Genomic DNA, 17,171 nt, shown 5'->3' with positions numbered 1-17,171 from the left:
GTGCATCACGCACTCTTCTGATTTGTGAAATTTGATTATTGTTTGGCACAGCAAATTGCGATCTCAGGGCACAGTAATTTTTTGGTACTCCCGAAGTATGTAAAATAACAAGACGGACACCGGAAAGTATTATGTGTCCCCTAGTCCTCGAACTCGTAATGAAACTAAAATAAGAAAAATTGGAATAAAATTATTGCCTAACCCTACTCTGGTCCGGTGTCCGCCATCCTGGTTCACATACTTCGGGAGTTTCGATTTTTGTACTACCTTACCATAACCCAACGGTGATAGAGTTAGGGTTATGGACTGAATTCCATGAGAATGTATTTATGGGATTGAGATCATGTACCAAGGTAGTTTTATGACACTGGGATCGCCTCCCGAAGTAGCACCCAAATCGCTTCGACAAATTAACAAGCGAAAGTTTATGGCTACAGCCTTTCGTTTAGTTTTTTTTTAGGTGTTTTACTCATTGTCCAATAACAAGGATCTACTGTATTTTGAAAAGATTATTGGTAAATTGGGCCATAATTCGAACCTTTTTTGGAATAGTCAATGGCATGCTCTGCGACTATTCAAAGTTAAGTTCAACTGAAATTCTACCTAATTTCAGACGATTACAAAGAGTCTGTTAATAAAGCAACCCGGGAACACATTCGAAAAATCTTACAAGCTGATCACATGTTCGGGGATACAGAGTTCATATTAATAGACTTGGGTAAAGCCAAACAATCCCGGGGAAGTGTTCATTACAATTTTGAGACTGCTCTTGGATTAGACGAACTGTTAGAATTACAGAGTAGTAACCACAACCGCACCATAATAGTCGGTGGTGCTGGACAAGGAAAAACCATATCTGCTCTGCGATACGCTGACCTTGTGCTTAACAAAAAGGTGAAAGGCTTGAACAATGTCGAGATGATACACTACATTGACTGCGCAAAGATATACAACTGCCAGGGTATTGCATTTGAAACAATTTTTGTTCAAAATGATTCAGATGGATCCTTAGAAAACTGCATAGAATCGGGCCGAGGGTGGGTCAGCAAAAACTGTGACAAAATTCTGCTTATTTTGGATGGATTAGAAAAGGTTACCCGAACTAAAATAGAACGCAGGCAATATTCAAAAATAGGACACTCAGTAAAGGCCACATCTTACACGACGCTTCTGAATATACTTCAAGGCGATATTTATAAAGGCATGTGGGTGTTGGCAACGACAAGATGGGAAGGCATTTGGAAAATCCCAACTCCCATGAACGAAAGAAACTATAAAACTGTTCAAATATCGGGATATTCAGAACGCGTTTCAAGGGAACTCACCAAAAATATTATTCCAGACAAAAACGTGATGAACTCATTCGAAAATCTTTGTCGAAAATTCCCGCAAATAATCATGCTTAGTAAAACCCCTATGTTTCATAAATTTTTAATGGATATAAGCGTTGACAAAGAATACGACTTACATAGTTTGACATCTGTTATGGTAGGAGTTAGTGAACGATTTCGAACCTCCATTCATCATACTGGGCGCGACACAGACTCTTTTAAATCTATGGGATCCTTTGCTTACGATAGTCTATTAAGAGGTAACGTTCCAATGAATCGTCAAAAGTGTCAGTTCACCTTTAACCCTAGAAACATTCGAGATCTCGTGAATGCAAAGGCAGTATTACAACCATGTATGCAACATATAACAAAAGAAGAGTTATGCTATTCTTTTCACACATTTCACAAACCGATTCAGGTGAGAATTTATTTTAATATATTTCAGCGATGGTGTTTAAAATTAAAATAGAACAATAACCTCATTTTGAGGCATGGACATTATTCAATCTCTTTTGACAATAAATAACTTGAAACCTCTCACATTGCAGTGTATTGATTTCAGCTCTTCCGTTAAAAATCTCTATTGCGCATTTCTGAATCGATGATAATAAACCGATGACTCTTTGTGACATATTTCGATGCCCATATTTGTAAAGATGAGTATTTCCCTGTATGTGAATGTCTTTTGTAAACATTCCTATTCTTGAAAACTGAAATGAAATTTTTCAAAACGACGAAAAATATAGAAATATTCATATATATATATATGTTTTAATATGGGGTAATCTATTTTTTTTTCATACAAATTTTGGTACTTTGCGGTGACATTTTTTTCTGATTTTTTAATCTAGGACTTTTTAGCTGCAATATTCGTGATTGGTATGCCCAGAGACAAATTTGAGAAAATTTTGGAACAAGATTTCAGAAAATCAGAAATGTTTGGAGTGCGAAATTTTGTTTGTGGATTGATTTTAGACGACCAGCATATCAAAGTAGTTTCGAAAATGACACCAGACGGTTTGTACTGGTTTTTTAATTATTTTTAATTTATGTATTTGATTAGTCAGTGTCCATACTCGAGAAGCCGTGATATCACATGAAATAAAATAAAAACAGCGGTTACGAATAATTTCCGGTGCTTCATCTCGACCAAAATATTTTTTCCCAAGTTTATAAAATCCAAGATGCCCTCATCTGCTCCAACCAAAAAGTCATTAGATGAAATGAATCAATAAATCTAAGCCGACAAAGGATTCGTAACACAAATAGGGCGGCTACACTAGTAGACTATTTGATTGAATATAACATCTTCCGATCAACTTACTCGAATTATGTAATGGGCGTTTATACTAGAATTAACTGGAACTAATTTTGTCAACTCTATTTGTGAGCTCACAATTTTTTTTATTTCAGCAATTACACAAGACGACATAAAAACTAAACGTAGTTTCGTTTTTGAATCTCTGCTGAAGAAATTGGGGAAAAAGATTACAGAAATGGAAAAAATTATCCTTCTTCATGAGTGCGATAGAAAATGTAAACAAAAATACGCGTCTCGAATACAACAAGTAAAACTGGACAAAAGCGTGGATTCCAGCAATGGCAACATTGTATTAAGCCTATTCGGCCCCAGCAAAAATCTAACGTTACTTGAATTCGGAGAACTTGAAGTCGATTCTTTTTCATTGCCGATGTTGCGTGAGTTCCCAATGATCAAGGTAAGTGATAAATATTCTTTGTTTTCCTTTCTAATCGTGAAACTCAATTGTGAAGCATATAACGCAATACATTCAAATTTATAATTTAATTAATACTAAGCAAACTCAAAGATTGGTTTTGGCCTATAACCTTATCCAGAAGAGGTCGTCGCTCTTACTACGTCGTTACCCGCGAAGGGAATTGTAGGGAAAAGTTTTAGACAAAGTAAAAAGCGAACGCCCGTTTGGTGTTCGATGGACGCACGAAGATTTTGCGCCGGACGTAAGGCGAAAATTTGTCCGGTGCGATGCCCCCCGAACTATTTTGACCGTTAGTATCAATAACCCATCATAAACCGATCACTCCTAATGGAAGTCGAGTTTTATCAATTTGGGGGTCTGTGATCACTCAACCGTGAAATTATTTTTTGTCATCAACTTTACCTCAATTACCTCGTATAACCCAAATACGGCAGCTTCACTTATTACCATTGTCGGATATAATATAAAATCACTGGAGCGTGACGATGGCGTGGAAGAAAAACAATTCTTTTAAAAATGATTCAAATAATTTTTCCAGCTATGCCGATGTCTTTAGATCAGTGCTCTTCAACCGGGTATTCGATATACCCAAGTGTATACCGGACCATAAGTTGGATAGGATATACAAAGGGTGTACAGCAGGGGGCGGCAACCTTTTGTCGCTCGCGGGCCAAAATGAAGGGCTGCAAGTCATTGGCGGGCTATACCTATTTTTAGAAATTTAAAACCAAAAGATTATTCTTTTTGAAATAGAGATCAAGCACTGGCACATCTCTCTAATATAATATAGATTTATTTCCTCATTGCATTGCATCTAAAAAATTTCCCTTTGAATATTTTCTGCGTCATTGAATCATTTGTCTAATTATAATCAATTTATAGGCTTATTAAAGGAGTGATTGTGAATTAAATACTCTTTAGATTATAATATAGTTTAGTCCACACGTGTCTAACAATAAATTATGTTACGTAAAGAATAAAATTGCCAAAATAGCTGTTTTGTTACTATAATTCGATGAAGCGTCACGGGCCGGATCCGGCCCGCGGGCCATGGGTTGCCGACAACAATGCTAACGCGGCGCACATGAAATATAAAATGTCGTTTACACAAAGAATCGACTTGAGCACATTGTTACATCACAAAATATATAGATAATAAGGGTTGGTGATTTCGGCTGCCTTGCACTTCGTTTAATTTGCGTTAAACATTATTCCCGTTGACGTTAAGGCCGTCAGTCAAATTTATAGTTTGCGGACACTAGCCTATTAGATTCATGATGATATTTGCTGTACAATATGTGCTTTAAATTTAATGTTTATTTAAGCCTTAAATAAACAATGGTATTTGTAAGGTATGCCAAGTTCTTGAAAAATTGTTAAGGGTATACCACGATAAAAAGGTTGAAGAACACTGCTTTAGATTTCTAATAAGACCTTCCAGAGGCTGCAATAAGCCAAAATCAATGGACCGTGACTGGGGGAGGAGTAGGAGAAAAAAGAAATCTTCCTAAAAATGAGCCGAATAATTTTTCCAGCCATGCCTATGTCATGTCTTTAGATTCTTAATAAGACCTCTCAGAGCCTGCAATAAGCCAAAATCACTGGACCGTAAATGGAATTAGGCAATGCGACCCAATCAAAGTTATCCGAATCGCAGAAAAGCAATAAACTCCAGTGGGTGTGGCTTCACACACGATGGTCGATTTTAAATTACAAACTATACTGAATTATAGTTTTATGTTAAAGTTTTATCATAATGTATTGTTAACTTTACTATACGATAAGAAGAATGGACACCCGATTCGTAAATCGTGAACCACTCTGTTCACGCAAAAAGTTGACTAATCCCTTTGCGCATATTCATCCCCTGAAATGATCATGTTCCATGGGAAAAAGGTTCCAAAAGACCCAGGGTTCAGATTTTTGGGTCACACCACTGTACCTTTGCTTTCATAAGATACTTAACCCACACAGTGTTTTAATGTTGCATGGTCAAAGTTTTTACATGAAATGTCTCTTTTATTGTTTCCAGCTTGCTGCCACGTTATAGTATCGTTCACATCGCACGTCTAACCTAATTGTAGTAGCTCTATGTACCTGGTTATTGTTACTCTATGAACGTATAATCTCAAAAATCCAACAATGAGGCGATTCTGATTACTCGCAGAAACGATGAAATATTAGAAACAGTTTTAAAAATTGTTCATTCAGGCGTCCTAAAAAGTTTATCCCAGTGTTTTTTTAACCAGGGTTTCGAAAAGTTAAAATATAATCATATACTGCGTTGCAATAGTGTTTCGTAAAAGACCTCCTGGTGTTCCGAGTGTTGAAAATTACTGTTTTAGAATTGGGCAATCAAGACGAGACTTCTGAAATAGAAAGCACGTGCTGAAATATATTGATCAGTCATTTTAATTTGCAATTAGATCAATAATTCAAAATATCATATATGTATGCCGGTAGGTTAATTAGTTGAAGTTGTCGGAAAATAAATCAAGTCAACGATATATTTTATGCATTCAGGTAAAACGTATTAATGTTGTCGAAGAAATTGACAACCACACTTTTGCTGACTTTTGGAAACTCTGTGTAGATGCAGATGTATCGTCCGTGAAATATGACTCTTGGAATGCACAAATATGCGGTCAGGTAAATGATACAAAAAGTACTAGTAATTCTGCGTATTAGGATAGATTTTCTTTTTGAAAATTCACTTCGGAGTAGAGAGATGTTTGGTATACATACCGTTTTATTCTCAAAATTGCTAGTTGATATAGTTCGCACAAAAGTTTTGGCAAGCTGGCAAATATAGAATATGTTCAAATATACATATGCATCACAGCTACTATTCTTAATTAAAACTATTATGGATGCGATTCTTAGGCTAGCAATGTACATTATGTTATGACTGTAGGATTATCACCATCTTATTTTAGGAAACGATAATAACTAGATCATTAGTTTTTTTGTCACACCACGTGGTCATATGGACTGCTTGCTAAATTTTTGTCGTTGAATTTTTTTATTTTTTATTGGGCGTATTGTTGTTGTTGTTTACCAAAAAGCCGCTTTCACTCGTATCTAATGGAGTAATCGATTTAATTTTCAATTACTCAGAGAAGTCGCTTAAAGGATACCTTATTACCTCTGATCCTCATTAAAAATGGTATTTCACAGCATTTCTAATTACCTCTTTACGCCAGCATCCGGATTGCTAGTGCGACGATTGTTTGACAAACAGGCTACTTGCACGCATCCTCATACCGGTACCGATTCACGATTTTCGTATTGAACCTTGCGGTGTTGTTCTAACAGGGAATGTCAGCAAACATAATTATCAAGATGCACAGAAGCCCAACATATGTCGAAAATTTTTGCACTATTTTGAACTTTGGGAGAACCGAAGAATTACACATTGAATGTGAATTGTCTGAAGATTTTATAACAATGTTCAGCCGCAAGACAAACAAGCGTATGAGCAAGGTTTATATTTTAAATTTTCAACATTTGTATTCTCGACATGTTTTCCGCACGCCTAAATAAGAAGTATTCAGACTCATGTGCAAGTTTTTAGTACAGTAAATATTAAATTTTAAAAATAGCGTTTATCTCTAGGTAAGTAAGAGAATTATGCACGTGTACAAGTCGTAAGCAAAAACTTTTTTTTCAAAAAAGATGGCATAGCTGATGGCTGCCTTCGATTTACTCACGACTAATATTTTTGATATTTAAGCAGACCAGTTTGTTGTCAATTGGACCATTTAGTCACTGTTTTGTCTTGGAGGCCTGGAGTAAATACATAAATTTGATAACTGTGTCTGAATTATTCTATATTTTGGTACACAGGTGAAATCAATAATAATTGGTCGAAAAGCAGTTCGTCGCATGGAATATGTCGCTGCCTTGCTCGAAAAAATCAGCGTTGAAAAGCTGTCGATAAATAATAGCGAAATTAATCTTCGCACTCTCAGTGTAAGATTCTTATATATTTTATAAAATAAAGGTATTTGAAAAAATAAAACAAAAACTTTTATGATTTTTATCATCAGCCTTTCTTACATTTATTTTGATCCCCATCTTGGTCACGAACTTTCAAGGTATTAACAGTGATCCAAACAACCTTCAGGTTTCTCGAGATGATAGTCAGGCAGTAACTGCTGAAGAGTTTGAAGGAATAGCACACCTTTCAATGAAGAAAAAAAATTCATCCATAAATCTTAGACACGCTGCAACATTGGATTCAGCACTGAGTGAGATGACGAAAGCAAAATTACCGGTAATTATATGGCCACAAATGTCGCGCAGTCGGTACATGTACGATAAGACATGAGCTGCCTAGCTATGTATTGAGTTTGCCGCAAATATCGGTGGACAACCGTGTAGAGGCAGACGAGCGCGGATGTATAAAGTGTTTTCATTTTTTATAAAAAGAGGGTTTTCATGTATTAAATAAAACGCAAAGTTCTTGGCAAAATATTGAGTAAATATAATAAAATTTTAGCAGTTTTAGCCATAATAAAACCAACGGATTTATTAGTTACCCCAAAATTAGATTTGTTTCTTAACAACAACAACAATAAGATGAGATAGTCATTTTTCTCTGCTGGATTTCTTTTTTTTTGTGAATATTTTACTTTTTTGGAGCATATTGCAAACGTATAAACTTTCATCATTTCAGGTGGCATCCATCAAAATATTATGCCACAATGATTCAGTATATCTGGGGAAACAATCATGTCAAATCTATTTGACCAACGAAAATTCCGACGAAAAAAAAAAGTCGATGGTATGTATCATTGGGTTAAGTAACACATGTATGTACGATTGAGACTAAAGTAGAAGCTCTAGCACTATTGGTTTCACCTCCGTGATCAGTGATAGATCACACGAATAATATCTTATGGAAAGCTCAAATTTGTCTGAAATCGTTACTTTCCCGGTGCTATAAAATTTTTTTGGTACTCCCGTAGTATGTGAACCAAGATGGCGGACACCGGAACGTAGTATGTGTACCTGGTTAGGGTCAGGGCATAATTTCAGGTACAAATACTACGGGAGTCACTTGGCTAGCCCCGAACTCGTAATAGAATTAAAATAAGAAAAATTGGAATAAAATCATGGCCTAACTCTAGCCTGGTACACATACTGTGTTCAGGTGTCCGCCATCTTGGTTCACATACTACGTGAGCGCCATTATTTTTTTGCATTACTAAAAATCAAATCGCAACCCTCCTATTGTCTTGCATTAAAGTCTGTTGAAAATATTGTATACTCATTTCTATCTAACAGGAAGTTGAAATTGTGGCCAATTATAATGCCGGATACCAAACGTGCGCCTTTCTTCGTAAATTTCTCGAAAAGCAAGGTTGCACGAAAGCGACATTCAATGGAGTTGAAATCGTCGTCGAATTTAATGATAATAACGAGGTAGGTAATGGAAAGTTATTTCTATATGAAAATTTTAAATTAACCAATTTGAAACGTTATACTTTCATTGACTATAATTTATCGTCTAAAAATATTCTAATTTATTTTACGCAAGGTTGAATCCATCTATTTGCCATGGGAAGAACCTGTATGTGTGACTTCGGAGACTCCTTACCTATTTGGCGTTGAAGATGTTAAAGATGATTCGCCATATGTAAATTATCGTGGTGTCGAGAGTAACACAGACGGTTATGAATCTCTTTTATATAAGAAAGAAACCACTTTCTGTGCTGAAATCGTAACGGGAATCAAAGCACCAAACGTATGGCTTGGAAAACACCATCTTTCTCTGAAATATCATCCTGAAGAGGTTTGTTAAATTGTTTGCAATTTTCAAATTATCATCACCTGAAATATTTAATTCTTCATATATAGAGATGAATATTAGAAAACATAAATGTGCAACATGAGGTCAAAGAATACGAATGAGTTGGTGGTTACATCAATACCATTGGGTGTCACAAATTAAAAATAGTAAACAATAATAATTAGTGAAGCTTTTGTACTGAGAACATGATATCGACATAACGTATAATCCGCAGAAATCCTGCGATGTATACAATGTCATTATGAATTGAAACATGTATTGGACACGGAGTGGATTTATGTGATGCAGATCGTTACAGAAAAATCGGCGTACCGTATCGTGCCGGTACTAATGCCCGAACTTCGTGCCCATATATTTCACAACTGCTTCATTGTTTTTATTATAATGAAAAATGCTACATCACATATTCCTGGTTTTGCTGGAGTGCGCCAAAATTGGTACAAGCGCTAAGGTTGACCCTACTCATGTTTTGTACTCTCTCAAAAATGAGCAGCCGAGCTTTCAATCTCATTCATTACCATTACAGGTTCTGGAACTCAATGTTGCATATATTGACAAATCAATTGGGGAAAAATTGTCCTTGGTTTGGCGTAGCATGAGCACTCCAAATCTGAAGTTAAACGCTAATGGATTGCTTGTGAATTTAACGCTTCAATCAAATTCGAGTGGACAAAGAAAAAATGCTTTGGCCAGGCAGCAGGACATTCCGTTCGCTACACATATCCCACTGGTAATTACGTTGTCATTTTTTTTTCATTTTACTCAACCTAGAACTGGACCATTAAAAAAAAAATATCGATATCAGTGATTTTCTTTGCCGTTTTTGTTAATGAATTAGTGGTTAGAAGTGGTTCTCAAACTTTTCAAGCCGCGCCCCATTTTTAGAATTTGTAAAGTCACTTCAAAAATACCTAGCTAACAATAGTCTACAAATAACATACAGTAAGGCTGAAAGTATGTTTCATTCAAAAAAAAAAAGTGGGAATACGTGTATAGAACGTAAATATCCAAAATAAGGGAATGTAAATATCCAAAAAAGGCGGGCAAGATCACCTATAACAAATGTTTTTGCTTTCATTAGCTTTAAGCCCCCTCAAAAATTGTCTACGACCGCACTCCAACTACTTTAGAGTGCCTGATTTATTACTATTTCACGTTTAGTCTCCATTTATTACGTTTCTCTCAAGATTGTATGGCAACTAGGGTACTTCCTCATAGTTACAATGGCCTTTTTCGATAACATTCAGTTCACATTGTGTATAAGAAACTGACTATCGAGGGAATCCCATTCATAATACTCATGTAATAAATGAATTGAGATCACAATAACAAATGAAAAACTCTGTATTACAGATACAAAATGCGACTATTCAGAGTTTTTCGAGTGAATACCTAAACGCTCTACAAGATCTCCTAAAAAAAGTCCCCAGCATAGCAGGAAGCGAGATTAGAATAATGTATTGCATTATTGATAGCAACTGTGAATTGGAAATCGAAAAAATATTAGAAACCATACAAAGGTTATTAGACCAACACAACATACGAGTGAGTACAACTTTCAGAAACAAACACATATATATTCTTTGGGATCATATTTACTTGTCCCCAAAATCATACCGAATCTCAACAAACCTCTTATAAGTTGGTTATATGTGAACTGTGATGGAATATGTACAATGGCAAAATTGGATATGCTGACAAATGACCACACCGATATTTGCATATCGTCAAGTCTTTCATTACATTAATATAAAAATATTAATGGTTTTTATGAAGATTTGTGATGCACTATCTGAGTTGTAGTTTTGCGAGCCTACAAAACATCTCTGGCGATATACTAATAGGTGAATAAAACGAGTCATGTCGAAAGAAAACATTCAATAAAATATTAACATTCGCTTCGCAAGCCCGCAGAGGTTTTTTTTCCTTTTTTATTATAATCCATATAAGGTCCATGAGTGACTGCAATAGAACGAAAGTTCTTCTTGTTCAGTTTTAACATTCAAGCATTCAAAAAATACGATTTACCCTATTATTATATTCCAGGTCGACAATTTGTCTTTAAACAGAAGTGGATGTGATGTTGCCAAGCTTGTCTGTGAAATCGTCGACGAGTTTCATATTGGCAAAGTTCAAATCTGTGGCATGGATCTCCTGCAAATCGAACACAATAACAAAGTAATATAAAATATTTATTTTCATCTAAAGAACTTAACAAAATTTCCCAACAGCCATGAAGAAAGAATTATTTCAAACACTTCATGAGCTTTAAACTTCCGAATCCACACCATTCAGGAAAATTACTAAGATGACACAACAACAACATAATTGCAATATTTGAATGAAACTCGTCGAAAACGACAAAAATTGGGCAAATGTAGAAATTTTTTGCTTTAAAAATGTTTGAAATAATTACTTACTAAATATAGTCACAATTACTCGATTTTGCTTAGTTTACATTATCATTGAAATATTATATATTCTCATGTGCGATCTTACTAAATAATGGCCAGTCGGGACAATAGTAGCCATTAGGACGTAGAACGTAAAACAAAAACGAGGAAGTAAAAATCCTCTTTGCCGTTTGCTGCACCAAAGTGACGGGAATTTTATTTTTTAGGTCATTACAATATAGCAATAAATATAATAAATTTCCAATATTTTGTTATAACATTTGTAAACAATATTTGGTAATTTCTACGTGTCTATTCACCTTGTTAATTAATTATTTTGTACAAATACTTTGCGGTCAGTCTAACATGAAATGTCTTCTCTGATATTTTAGAGCGTGCGCTCTATTTGCATTCAAAATAAAACAGTTTTTATTTATCATTTCAAAACACTTTAGATGTGCTTTAAAGTCAACGTTGGAGAATCTCCAAATATCGCAGATCTAGCAGGCCTTGCTTTGAGTGTATCTTTAATCACATACAGGGATATAACTATTGAATTGTTTTATCACAATGCTTGCAAAGTGAGTCGTCATTTTAGCAATCTATATATATTCAATTAAGTTTTCTTAACTGTTCCCAACCAGATGGTTGGTTACAACATCATTTACACATGTTTAAGTCGTCTAATCTTCTATTCTCTCACATTGTTTAAAAACACAAAAATCGGATGGATGGATTCAGCTGATGGTCACTCTTCTAGTAAAAACCTTCAAAAAGTCTGAAAATCGTTAAGATAAGTATTTGACAGTATAATGTATAACTCATTGATCATTCCCACATTAAGACATGGCATCTCCAAATCCGTGCTACTGGGACAAATATCTGGTTAGCTATTCTCATATGCGACCTGGAATGTTAATTGGGCAAAACGGCAGTAATATTTTCTCTATTTAACAGAAAATTGAGTCATAAAATCTTTAATAAATTATCGAACCTATGCAAAACTTGATTGTTACAGAAAAATATATATTCTATTTACAGATTATGAGGATTGACAATGCAAACTTTAGCGAAGATGAACTCGCCACGACTGATATCTTCACATTGTTTACAATGGCAGAATTCTACGAGTTGCGTGTTCCACAATGTATTCTTTGTGCCATATATCAAAATAGCAGTGTAAAGGTAAGTTGGGACAATCTCCAACTTTGAATAATAGAACTTTACGTTCAGTGAAATTTAGACACGATAGAAGCAGCATTTAGACACGCATTAAAAGGCGCGGGACTAAAGATGTATCTCTGTTCACTCCGGACACGCATGTTCACAACTCTTCACTTTACAGCATAAAACTTCAACGTTAATTAATCGTGGGCAAAATAGGGCCCGCGAGCCAAATCCGGCCCACTGGGTAATTCAATCTGGCCCGCCTGATGCTGCCACAACCAAACTAAATTAGCTCATGTTATTTGTTGAGATTGCGATTGAATTTAGTTTTGGCATTTTTGCTTATGTAACCCTGTAAATATTGTTGATAAAATGTTTTTAAGTCACACTTACATTTCCCCGCCAGCCCAGGTGGGCAAAATGTTTAACCCCTGTTTGACAAACCTTTCCCATCCCTATTATATAGCATATAAGGGGTTAATAACCTTTTGCACAGCTTCTGTGGCTATATCAGCAAATCGAAAATTCATTTTGCTCACTTGCAAACAAAAGTAAAAAAAAAGGACCCCAGAAGTATTTGCACCAAGTTGGCGCACAACCTGAACATAGTATGTGTATCAGGTTGGGGTTCAGGTTATGCGCCATCTTGGTGCACATACTTCTGGAGCGCCAAAGTAAATCGTTGATAAATAAATTGATATCATAATTTTTCACAGGAATTTGTTCTGAAAACAGATGACAAAATGAGCAACCAATTTCTTTTACGGTGTTTATTGGATTCAGAAGTTCACAAGTTAACAATCAACGGTCTTAGTTTTAGTATGAACAAAAATTCACAAAAAATGGTAAAGCATAAATTTGTTATTGGTAAATTGCTTTATTTTTCGTTTTGTTCGTTCCTGATGTTGAAAATAAGGTACTCCTGAAGTATGCGTACCAAGATGGCGGACATCAGAACGTAGTATGTGTACCAAGTTAGGGTAAGGCCATAATTTTAGATACAAATACAACAGGAGTCACTTGGCTAATCCCCGAACGCGTTATGGAACTGAAATAGGGAAATTGGAATCAAATTATGACCTTACCCTAACCCTGACCTGGTACACATACATTGTTCCGGTGTCCGAGATCTTGGTACGTATACTTCAGGAGCACCGAAAATATATTTTTATGAAAGCCTATTTGATTGGAAAGATAATATCAGTATGGATATGGAAGATTAGTTTGCCAAGGAGCTTTCTGTTGTTTGTTAAACTACAACAAATTAGGCTATATTCCTGTAATATTCTTTTTTTCTTTTTTGTTTGGTGACAAGGTCGTGGAATTAACTATGCAGGAAGTATCGGATACATCAATTGGAATACTCAAGCAGTTGATGGGAATCTTTAAAGACATGAATAAAAAAGTATTCAAAGTCAGTATCCAGAATTGTGTCATAAGAGATTATATCGACGAGTTGGAAGAATTAGCAAATGAAATACATGTTCACGTGAGTGTACCTTAAAGACTTTATAGGTAAATAAAACAGTACCCTACGTACAAATCAAACCTTTCTAATATATCTTCCTTTCTGTTTGAGCAAATTAACTTTCAAATTTACCATTTCACAAAAACGATGATGCGAGAAAATAAAAAAAAACGATATTGTATATCTACAATGAAACGTTAGTACCTTCGTTAAATAATTTTCACAATTATATTGGTTCCATGACATTTTTAAGATAGTGAATCAATATTCACTGAGTTCGATAAAATTTTATATTAATGATTTGGAACTTTGATTAATCTGAAATTTATAAACGTATCCGTTATAATACAAAAGTAACATCATCTTATTCTATAAAGGCTTAAGGACACCTAAAAAGAAATCACGCTAGTAACATATTTTGTGATTTGTTAGTTTTTTTTTTGTTCGTTTTATACGATTTGTTCGTAATTCTTCCGGTATAAATCAATTTCACCGAGATTGAACTTTGTTGTTCATATAAAATGTCCAAATTACATAGAAGTACAACCGAAGCATCGTTAATGTATATTGACTTTACACTCAGAGGCCAGAGCAGTCAATAAGCATAAAATGTGTTTCAATTCTTTGCAGTGACGTCAATACAAATGACGTATTATATATGAACATCCCCAAAATAAAACAATACATAAATGTGTATGGCCACCTTAATGTCAGCAAAATTGAAGCTAAGCGTTAGAATAAAATGTAGAATCGTTTGATCCATTAGAATTTTCTCAGCAAGGGACAAAACTACAAATAGAACAACAACAATTTTGCGAAATAATCCACAGATCCGCTTTTTGTACGAGATTGGGTACTCCCGTATAGTATGTGTACAAGGTTAGGGTTAGGTCATAATTTTATTCCGATTTTCCTTACTTTAGTTCTATTAGAGTTTGGGGACTGTCTGTGTTAGCCAAATAAATACACCCCCTGCCCATAGTAATCAGTCCCTTTACACAACTTGATGTAAAGTAGGCGAACAAAATTACATACTTCTAGAGCCAAGATTGTTCACACCACTGGAACATTATCTGTAACGTACCTACAAGTCTTCCACAAAACAACCAAATAAGCATTTTCTGTTCAGATTAATCAGCTTAGCGTTGGAGGATCGCAGACGGAATCTTACAACAAAGTTTTGAGTTTAATGAAAGTGGCTGATGTCGAGAAATCAACATCAGTTGCCTCTTTTGCAAATGACTGCGTAACTACAATACATAAAGATGTAAGTAAACGTTTTGAGTTTGAGTATTGCAGATTTCTACCGATGTAAACTTAGCTTTAACAAAATTCATTCTGTTTCAGTACCAGACCACTGTGAGCAAAATTAGTGTTCGAAGGCTGATTGCATTTTTAGAAAAGCTCGGAAGTTACATTGAACAACCGCCAGTGATTGTGATAGAAACATTGATAGAGACAAATAACGAAAGACTATTGAATGAGTTCGAAAATTTACTTCACAATCTGCGTTCACGGCAGATACTAATCGAGGTAGACAAACCAAATACGTAAAGTAAGAAAGTATAGAAACATATCTTTCCGTGCAAGTGTGTCCTTTCATGGCTAATGTGAAGGCTAGTTAACAAAAAGCCTCGCATGATAACACAAAAGACAAAACAGAGTATTACTAAACTATTATGGGACACTTCAGAACACCTATAGTCCTGTACCATAAAGTGGATTTATTGTTGTTGTCACATCATGCCCAATCGCGTCCTTTGAAACGTATGGAAGACATTTAAGTGTTAATAATAAGAATATTTTTATTTACAAATTAGACATCGTCTTTCGATCGCCCCTATTTACTGTATGATGTTCAGTTACTTCGTTCGTCCGCAAATTAGAACTATATACTTGTTACTCCACTCCGTACAAAATAAAATAATACTATACAGAAAAACATATTTGAGCATTCAGTCTTTGAGTAAAATGTTTTTTGCACAGATTCAAGTGATCGTCGCTGGAACAGAATTGTGGAACATACAACAATCTATTTTGAATATTTTGAAAATTACAAAAGTTTTTCACGTACAGACATCAGATATTAACTTCGACATAATTTACGATAATGCAATGAATGTTAGTCAATAAACAATTAAATTTAATTGATTTGAATAATTTTTTAAATACAGAATTTATGTTGAATTTTATTTTATTTTGGAACCACTTTCGTTAACTATATATACTGAGTATGGGAAGCCAAATTTAATGAAGGAATTTCATATTTAGTCGATAAGACGGCTCAATCATAATTTTATTTTAAATCACGGTTACCAGACCATGTCGGGTTTGGAAATAGTTAACCAGTTGTTTCGGAATTCAACAAAGACAGAATTAAAATTGTCACGCAAGCATAAGATTATTATTCTGATAATGAATCCAATCGTATCATGAATTGATTAAATGATTTGTCAAGACTACTAATATGTACCCACGACAAGCACATTAGTGCTATTACCGGCCTTACAGCTGAACTGCGGCTTTTCACAGAAAAACTAGTTCGGCTCAGCATCAGGCTATGTTAAAGTGTTTTAATGCTGTTGTATATTACAATTTTCCCCAAAGACCTTATTTTGGGGAAATCCGCTCCCCCATTTTCTCAAAGTAAAAAAAGAACAAAAATTGAGTTGCACAGTGTTATTCATACTCCAATCTAATGAATGCTTTCAATATGAATAGATCACTAGCTTTGATGCGGATAAACTAAGGATTTGTGAAGTCGACGCTTTAATGAAAACGGCTGAATCAGCATCCGTTGGAAAATGTTCTGCTCGACAATGCCTGGTACTTGGTGCGGATGAAAACGATATTGTCAACCATATGATCTTTCTGGAAGAACTATTCTGCAATCCAACAATTTCTTTCACGGTAAACAAAATTTACTTATCGATTCATTGTTCTTATTTTACAAATAAGACGATGTATATTTGACTGTTATAATAACTCGGCAGGAAATGTTTGAATGTATACTTCCTCGTGCATCCCCCATCTTTTTAAGTATGCTTGGCAAAAAAAGTATGCTTACGAAATTTAACATAAAAAAGGGGAAAAAAGTGGGGACAATGAACGGTTAATACACCAACTATAGACCAGATTTGTAACAACGGTACCACTTTGTTATGCAATCTTACTTGCCTAACGTGATCTCAATCACATATAGAAATTCTCGTAGAATTCAGTTCCTGACCCTAATTACAATCACTGAGATCACATAAT

At 35.0% G+C, this 17,171-nt stretch overlaps 1 protein-coding gene across 1 annotated transcript in view; it reads left to right on the top strand.

Moving 5' to 3' along the window:
* LOC120338439 (uncharacterized) overlaps positions 1 to 17,171 on the top strand; it is a 34,473-nt gene that overhangs the window by 7,003 nt on the left and 10,299 nt on the right. The window contains exons 9-29 of the mRNA XM_039406449.2: positions 614 to 1,749; positions 2,183 to 2,348; positions 2,745 to 3,049; positions 5,594 to 5,719; positions 6,386 to 6,553; positions 6,917 to 7,042; positions 7,197 to 7,346; positions 7,749 to 7,856; positions 8,360 to 8,497; positions 8,613 to 8,867; positions 9,412 to 9,615; positions 10,239 to 10,430; positions 10,932 to 11,063; positions 11,734 to 11,859; positions 12,320 to 12,463; positions 13,162 to 13,290; positions 13,761 to 13,934; positions 15,043 to 15,180; positions 15,261 to 15,446; positions 15,900 to 16,034; positions 16,635 to 16,823. Coding sequence (XP_039262383.2) covers positions 614 to 1,749; positions 2,183 to 2,348; positions 2,745 to 3,049; positions 5,594 to 5,719; positions 6,386 to 6,553; positions 6,917 to 7,042; positions 7,197 to 7,346; positions 7,749 to 7,856; positions 8,360 to 8,497; positions 8,613 to 8,867; positions 9,412 to 9,615; positions 10,239 to 10,430; positions 10,932 to 11,063; positions 11,734 to 11,859; positions 12,320 to 12,463; positions 13,162 to 13,290; positions 13,761 to 13,934; positions 15,043 to 15,180; positions 15,261 to 15,446; positions 15,900 to 16,034; positions 16,635 to 16,823 — 4,427 coding nt within the window. The remainder of the gene's footprint in view (positions 1 to 613; positions 1,750 to 2,182; positions 2,349 to 2,744; positions 3,050 to 5,593; positions 5,720 to 6,385; positions 6,554 to 6,916; positions 7,043 to 7,196; positions 7,347 to 7,748; positions 7,857 to 8,359; positions 8,498 to 8,612; positions 8,868 to 9,411; positions 9,616 to 10,238; positions 10,431 to 10,931; positions 11,064 to 11,733; positions 11,860 to 12,319; positions 12,464 to 13,161; positions 13,291 to 13,760; positions 13,935 to 15,042; positions 15,181 to 15,260; positions 15,447 to 15,899; positions 16,035 to 16,634; positions 16,824 to 17,171) is intronic.

The sequence above is a fragment of the Styela clava genome, chromosome 10 (assembly GCF_964204865.1).
Source record: "Styela clava chromosome 10, kaStyClav1.hap1.2, whole genome shotgun sequence".
Classification (NCBI taxonomy): domain Eukaryota; kingdom Metazoa; phylum Chordata; class Ascidiacea; order Stolidobranchia; family Styelidae; genus Styela; species Styela clava.
Note: the sequence above shows the minus strand (reverse complement) of the source record. Positions and strands in the feature narration are given on the sequence as shown.